Here is an 8,405-nt window from a genome sequence, read left to right on the forward strand (position 1 = left end):
CTAATGCATCTCAGATTAAGGCTGCATTGTCACTTGTTCTTTTGTTAGGGGAGGCTTAGTCCGTCACAGAAATAAAACAGGCCAGATTGGATATTTACTTCCTATTTTTCCTTCACCTTCACAATTCAACATTGCTTGAAAGAACTCTGGAATTAGTTACTTAAAAACAATATCAAACCCAAGGCTAAAGAGTCGAGCATCTCTCCTTTGGACTCTAATTATATTGTTAACTGTCCTAGTGTCAAGGATGCCGATAGCAACTGTATCTAATACCACATTAATTAAGAAACATATCGCTAAAGATCAGTGGCGAAATTCAACATAATAGGACCCTGGATCCTTCCAAAAGGGTTGAATCCCTTCATTGAGGTGGCGGCATGTGGCTGTAGGAAGGTGGTGGAGGCATTGAGGGTTGAGGATATGCCATAGGTCGTCCACCCTGTTGCTGCGGTGGCGGTGGTTGTGGTCGCCAAACAGGTGGTTGGCCTACCATTCCTGCTGGTGGCGGAAGAGGCCTTGGAGGAGCCGAAACAGCTTGTGGAGGTGGCGGCATTGGCATACCAGATGGAGGTGGCCGGAACTGCTGGACCTGAGGTGGGGGCATTCCAGGTGGGAGTCCAGGCTGCTGTTGATGCCATGCTGGTTGCCCAGCTCCTGGCATTGGCTGAAATGCTGCTGCCTGAGGTGGGGGTGGTGGTGGTCGGAGGGCAGGAATGGGAGGTGGAGCAACTCCATTAGCAAAGGGGTGAGGAGGCACTGGAACAGCAACGGTACCATTAGCCTGAGCAACATTGGCGAGTGTTGGAGGTGCACTGGCGAATCTCGTATGAGGCCTACTCTTCTGTGCAGTGGGATTGCTTGCAGCCAAAACTCTTTCTGCATCAAATATAAAACATAAGCATATGGTATTGTGACAAAAGGCGTAACTTAATTACAGAAAAATAGATAGTTGCCAAAAACAAAAAGGGGCTGACCTGCTGGCGTGCCATGCCGTTCTCCTTTAGTGTCTTTTTTGTAAGCATATGACACTGTAATTTGGCGATTGCAAAGATATTGCCCATTCATTGCCTATGGAGTGTAAAATAATATCATTGTTAGTGATATAGGAATGCTTCCTCAAGATCATATTTTATAATTAAGAATGATTTTGATTCAGAAATGACAACAAAATCAAAACACGTTTTATTTTAAAAGGGGAACAAACAAGTACAAGTATTCTTTGGACATTGTCTAGAGTATTTGCAGCTGTTGCTATCCAAAGCATAAAAACAAGGCTGAAATTGCAAGCGTAATGGAGGAAAGTCGTCACCTACATTCCTAAAAATGATCCGAAATTTCAAATGTACTGGCATACCTCAATAGCTGAATCAGATGCCTCAAATGAATCATAGCTAATGAAGCCAAAACCACGGGAATTTCCGGTATCAGGATCTCTCATAATCTGTATAAAGGGGCCTGAACATCAGATCATGTGCATAATTTTCAGGGAAATCAATCCCTGTACGATGCAGAGTCGAGATGGGCAAGGAAGTATAATTTGATTTAGATTTTGCTATATCCTCCTAATAATCATCTAAGTACTTAAAAGGAAAATATTACATGAAAAAATGTATAAGCAATCAATACCTTGGGAACATAAGCATTCAAGAAAATTTTTTTATTTAGTAATTTGAAGCATTATTAGAAGGGTAACTTAGGAGGATTTAGAATTATTGTTTACTTGACAGCATATATTTAACTACAGGAGACTACTAAGACAATTATCAAAGAATCAAAATTGTCAATAGTTTCAACCGGCATCAAACACTCAACCAATCAAATAAAGTGCTAAACCAAAATTCCACTTTATGGATCCACCCAACCCGTTTAAGGGAAAAATAATTAGAAAACTTTTCTCTTGGAGGATACATTAGAACAGCATCAAATTCATTTCGTAAGACCACAAACATTTTAGGAGTATACAGCTAACTGCTAAGTGCTCAAAAATGAATGGACCAGTGATCAGAGGATAAAACAATAATATCTGGTTGTTCTACTGAGAAATGCAGATAAGGGGAAAATGAAAAGTATTTAGCAACTGCTACTTGCAGGAAGCTGTTAATTAAGCTATACAATCATGATGCTTCTAGAAGTAATGAAAGATATTAGAAGAAAATAACCTTTGGATTAGTAACAATAACTCCAAATGCACTGAAAGTATCATACAAGAGCTTCTCATCTACATCCTGTAGTAACATCAGGAACAATTATGTTAGATTTCAATGTTCAACATACGTGAACTTGTTGAGCACTTGCATAACTTGGTAACTTACAGGATCAAGGTTGCCAATGAAAAGGTTTGCCCCCACATCCAAGCTCTTTTTATCTTGGGTTGCCTTAAAAATTTAAATAAATAACATAAAATAATCAATACTCTTTAATCATATGGTGAGGACATTGACATGAGATAGTAGAAACACAGCAGGGTATATACGGAAAACACGAATGTTCATACAAACTAATGTAAATATGAAAGACTTATTCCATGCGGAGGAAAAAAAGTGACATACTAACATCTTGCAAAGAGAGATGAGTTGGGAAAAATTATTTAGGTTAATATTTTGCATAGAACTGATATGTAAACAATAAGGAGTGAACTGTGAAGTGAGCAGCTGTGAGGGAAGTGTGTATCATGTTAAGTTGGCATGTGCAAGGTGAATTGAGAAATGTGTGACCAAAAAAATGAACTTCAAGTGTATAGTGCTTGTGAATGGCAAGAGCTTTTAAGGTGCTATGGTGCTATTGTATGCACTAGCAAGTATTTCATTGTGTCTCAATGAAGTCTAGGCTTGAGTTTTAGATCAATAATTTTTTCCTATATTGTCTCCATACTCTACTGTTTAACGTTCAAATCACTTAATTCCAAAAGTAAACATTTAAAGTTTTGTAAGAATCAAGGCAATCCACTAACCAAACACATTCGCTACTCAACTCTGCCAGACAAATGTGATGGTTTCATGGACCAACACATGGAATGGCACCTCTAAAGTCTAAAGAGGAAAACAATCAGATCTCATACCACTAGCACAAGTTAAGGTGGGTTGGCTGTATGGATAAAACAATGCCATCACACAAAGAATATATTTTAGCAAAATCATTGAACAAAAGATACTTCTAATGGTTTCCTCTATATTTAACCTTCCTCTACCCTTATCAACCACATCAGCATCTAACAGGTTCATGTTTCTCACACTAGAGAATCTACTTGGTCATTTCCTCCCATAACTAAACCACCTTCGACGGGTTAATAATCATTTTCTCCTCAATAGGCACAACTCTAGCTTTGTCCTGACCGAATCTGTTTTCATCTATTCATTCATCGAACTTAACATTGAAAATTTCCCTACAGCTATTGAGTAAACTCTAGGGAGTCAACTTTTTTTGGCCAACATCTGCCAACTGTTTCTAAATCCTTAACACTAAATTATAAAACCTAAACCTCAAATCCTCCACAGAATGAGAATTTTTAGAATTAAAAAAGAAAGATCAGCTAATGTTGGCCAACTACAAGTTGTTCCCTATACTTTCTCACAGCTATTTTGCTTCTTTTCTTGGCATTTGCAATGCTTGACCTTAAAATTCTACATACACTCAAGGTTTCATACTTAAATACCAACGCACAAAGAGAGTCATAATAATAAAAACCGCAGACCTTATTTACACGAATTGGCTTGCCGTAAAGTTTAATCATATTAAGCACCTTGATGGCCTGCGATGGAAAAGAAATTCAATGAGCAGCTGATACAACTATGACCTATAGAGAAATAGAACAAAGCATAACACTCAACTGAATAACAATAATAGTAGTAGTAGTGACTTACATAGTCAGCATCTTCTTCACTACGGAATTCAACAAATCCATATCCCTGGTGCTGGTTAGTGACTCTGTCCTTGGGAACATAGACATTAACTGAAAAGGCGCAAGAATGATATCAAACCCTAATGAAAACAACAGCAGATTTGGAGAGAGAGAGAGAGAGAGAGAGAGAGAGAGAGAGAGAGAGAGAGAGAGAGAGAGACGAACCGACAGGGCCAGCCTGAACGAAAAGCTCCCAGAGCAACTCCTCAGGAACTTGGGGGTCCAGATTGCCGACATAGGCGGTGGCGTCCTGATTCCTCTCGGCAGAGTGTTGGCCAAGCAAGTTGGCGCCAACACCAGGCGCTATTCGAGTCGTCATAAATGGCAACAGAGGAGGAAGAGAGCGCCGCCGCGACCAACAGTGGGAGAAGGAGAAGGGCCTGCGAGCCGAGTATCTTCTTTTGTCACTGTTTTCTCGTCTCTTCTAGGGAGGTCTTGGACTGGCACACAAGATGCCACTTTTCAGCCATGGTGTAAGTAAAGTTTTTCTATTTTTCTTTTTTAAAAATAGTTCTTTAAAAAAATAATATTTTGGCTCAAGTTGATATATCATATTTCTATTAGTTGTAAATTATTATGTATTTACTATTTAGTCTAATTTTTAGTTAAAATATTTCAAAAGTAACTTAGAGAGTACTATAAAAAAATCGGAGAAAAAAATTCAGTATATATTTTCCCATTTTTTAAAGAAAATCGTTAGACAAAATAATTTTCTAAAATCACTACGCAAAGAAATCACAAAACACTATATAACTAAAATCAATAAATCATGAAAACAGTCACCAATGTAAGCATAACTAAGTCACAAAAACAGTAAAACACAAACACAAACACAAAACAGCAGCAATCCAGTCTCTAGCAGCACATCACTATGCAAAAAAACACAAAATCCTACATAACTGAAATCAATAAATCTTGAAGACAGTCACCATCTAGGCATAACTAAGTCACAAAACAGCAGCAATTCAATCTCCAGCAGCACATCACTATGCAAAGAAATCACAAAATCCTACATAACTGAAATAAATAATCATGAAGATAGTCACCATCTAAGCATAATTAAATCACAAAACAGTAAAAGAAACACAAACACACACAAAACAGCAGCAATTCAGTTTCCAGCAGCACATCACTACTCAAAGAAATCACAAAACACAAAACATCAACACAACAACAGCACAGCAGAACATATGCTGATAACTTAACAATCTAGGCACAATTAAGCCCAAAGCATAGGTTTAATTAACTTAATTAAACACAAAAAAGCTCTGCAGTGAACAGCAAGAGAGCCAAACAACACAGCACAGCAGCGAAGAAGACACAAACTAGAGTACAACACAGCATAGCAGTAGTGAGCAGAGCCATTCAATAATTAATATAATTTGATAATTTCTGAACTAAAAAACAAACATGAACAGCAGGCACTAGTAGTGAGCTATGTGATACAACAAGAGTATTAAGAACCAACTTAAATTACAATGAGTACAAAATTTATCATCAAGAAACTTTAACAAAATTTAACAACAAAAAATAAATGAAAGCACGAACAAACCAGTAACAATTTATCGGTATCAATTTATCATCAATCAGTAAGCCAGTAACAGTTAATCAACTCAGAACAAACAAGAACAAGCCAGTAAATCAATTCAGAACAAACAAGAACAAGGCAGTAACAGTTAATCAACCCAGAACAAACAAGAACAAGCCAGTAACAGAGTTAAAATTTATTATCAAGCAGTGAGCAAAGCCAATCACCCAAGAAAAAGCACCGAGCACTGACGAAGCATCCGAGCATTACCTTCGGCGAGGGCAGTGACAAGAGAGATTTGAGGGAGAGCCACAGACGACGGGAAGCTGGCGACGAACACTGGCGATCTGGCGACGGACGACGGGGAGCTGGCGACGAACACGAGAGCGGAGCAGGACCTGGAGACGCTGGCGTTGGGGGAATGGAAGGGCCTTCGAGCACGACGAAACAGGAGGATTGGCGAACGACCACGACGAACCAGGCGGCGACGGTGAGACCAACGGCGGGGCGCGATGGAGGCTAGGTTTGTCCTTTGGGGAGAAATAATGAGAGTATAGATGAGACCGAGGAATCAGGAATGGGGCTCGAGAGTCGAGAGTGGGGCAAGGGCTTCAGGTGACTGAGGACGAGAACCTGGCTCCTCTTTTAAACAAAACGCAAAAACGACGCTGGTTCATAAAAATCGGCCGAATCCCAATTCAATTCGACCGACTGATTTTTGACCGGTTCAACAATTTTAAAAGATTTTTAAAATAGGTTTTTTTAGTTGGATTGAAGTGCAAAACCTTTTAGTTTTTGACCGGAATCAACCGATCCGATCCGACTTTCAGAATTAGTTATCAAAGTTCTTGAAGGAGAGAGTTACTTAGAGAATTTTTAATGCATGGTTTTAATTTTATTTTATTTTGGATTTTATAAAATATCATCTAACATATTTATTTGACCATAAAACTCAATTTAAAATTCAAAGTGAAATTTGTCACTTCAATATTTAAGTCTCATTTTAATTTATTTAAATTATTTTTAATTATTTCAAATAATTTTAATTAAATTGTGAAAATTTAACTAAAATAAAAATTATAAAATTATAAAATTAATAATTTTATGGACTTAAAAATTGAAAATTTAGGTATTTAGATTGAGAGAAAAATTAAAATTTTATAAATAATTGAAAAAAAATCTTACGTTAAATTGATTTGGATCTATTTTTCTATCAAATTGATAATAAAATAATAAAATACAAGAGTATAAATGAATATATCTAATTTATTTGAATATATTTTAATTAGATTTTTGTTACAACGTTATAATAACAATATTATAATAATAATATTACAATGTTTATTTAATGGTATACAACTGGTAATATTTCACTAATTTTTTATAACATGATATCTAATATTAGTATCATTTCAAATATGATATTTAATATAAGTTTTAATTTTAAATCATTTCAGTTAGTGTTAACTCACAATGAAAAAAAAAAGAAGAGTAAAAAAATAAAATGATGAGGAACATGATATTCTTTTGTTTGGATGTTTAATAATTTTTATGATTAAAAAGAATGACAATGTATGAATTTTTTTTTTCTCTCCTTAATCCTCCTAAATTGGAGGGAAAGAAAAGATAAACTACTAAAATGGTATTCCAAAGATTATTAAACGTGAAAGACAAAATAGTGAAAGCACCGAAATATGTTCCGAAAGATTTAAAAATTTGACAAAAATACCCAAACATAAAAGCATGATGTCATAATGAATGAAAAATATTGATCTATCAATCGAAAAAGTTTCAGTGATGGGACAGAGAGCTCTAATAGCGTTTCCTCCTTTTCTTCCAATCCAAAACCATTCTCATAACCATTCATTCATCATCAACCATGAGAGTTTCAACGACTTCAATCCTTTTTTTCCAATCCGAAATCCTTTTGGTATCTTTGCAATACAGTCTTGCTCAATGAAATCCATAATTGCTTGCTCCTTCAAGAAAAGGTCTTCCATGAGATTGGTGAATCCTTATTGTTGTGGTTAGTGAAAGTGGAAGCAGCGCCAATGTTGTTGTTGTTCTTATCGATGTAATTTTTGTGGATTTTGTAGTTGAAGAAGATGAGTCAGTAGCGTTCGAAAAAAGAGTTGTTGAAGAGAAGGGCATACCATCTCTTGTATATAGAACAAGCTCAGAAAAAAGTGGGAAAAGAAAAGAAGGAGAGGATGTGATTGATGAGCCTCTGAGAAAGCTTGCTCTATATTCTGTTGCTCATCCATGGTGCGATGTTGAAGGTACTTGTTGTTGCCGCGGTGGTGGTGGTGGTGTTGGTGATGGCGATGGTATAAGAGAAAGAATTGGGATGGTGATGGTGATTATGAAAACCTTCCATGATTGTTTGATAAGAAAGGTAATAAGAAAAAAAAGTAAAGGACGTGATTTTGAAAAATTAGGATTTAGGGTTCTCTCACTCAACATTTTCGGTAGTCAGGTCAGTATTTTCTATTCAATGTGATGTCATGCTTTTATGTTGGGTATTTTTGTCAAATTTTAAAATCTTTTTGGAATTATTTTATCTTTTGCATCTTTTATGTTCGTTTTTCTCAACGCTAAATTTTTTTGGGTATTATTTTAGTAGTTTATTCGTCAAAAAATACTAATTTTGAATGACAAGTAATATTTAATAGAACATTGTTCCACCAATCCACCTTAAACATGCCATTTCTCCTTCTAAAAGTTCTTCCAAACATGATTCACTTAGTCATTCCATTCTATGCTATTTCTTTTTTTAATACTCCCAAACATAGGCTAAAGTTATTACTACATTATGGTAAAAACTATGTTTTAAGAAAATATTTTAAGTGGGCTTAAATGTGAGGTTCAGATTTCTTTGAGTTGAAATCTCCGATTTGTCCACTGAAAAGGAGGAATCTCTCAAATTTCTTGTATGAATAATGGTAGAGAGTACCTGCAAGAGACTCTGATATTTAAATT

The 8,405-nt window shown here is 36.1% G+C and overlaps 1 protein-coding gene across 1 annotated transcript; it reads right to left on the bottom strand.

The window, feature by feature from the left end:
* Positions 1 to 63: 63 nt before the first annotated feature.
* On the bottom strand, positions 64 to 6,047 carry LOC112710676 (uncharacterized). The gene is made up of 9 exons (XM_025763024.3): positions 5,697 to 6,047; positions 4,064 to 4,338; positions 3,861 to 3,949; positions 3,692 to 3,748; positions 2,313 to 2,375; positions 2,160 to 2,225; positions 1,355 to 1,441; positions 975 to 1,068; positions 64 to 876 (listed from the first exon to the last, which is right to left on the bottom strand). Exons 2-9 carry the CDS (start codon positions 4,215 to 4,217, stop codon positions 362 to 364), a joined length of 1,125 nt encoding a protein of 374 aa, XP_025618809.1. The 5' UTR covers positions 4,218 to 4,338; positions 5,697 to 6,047; the 3' UTR covers positions 64 to 361.
* Positions 6,048 to 8,405: the final 2,358 nt, after the last annotated feature.

The sequence above is a fragment of the Arachis hypogaea genome, chromosome 9 (assembly GCF_003086295.3).
Source record: "Arachis hypogaea cultivar Tifrunner chromosome 9, arahy.Tifrunner.gnm2.J5K5, whole genome shotgun sequence".
Classification (NCBI taxonomy): Eukaryota; Viridiplantae; Streptophyta; class Magnoliopsida; order Fabales; family Fabaceae; genus Arachis; species Arachis hypogaea.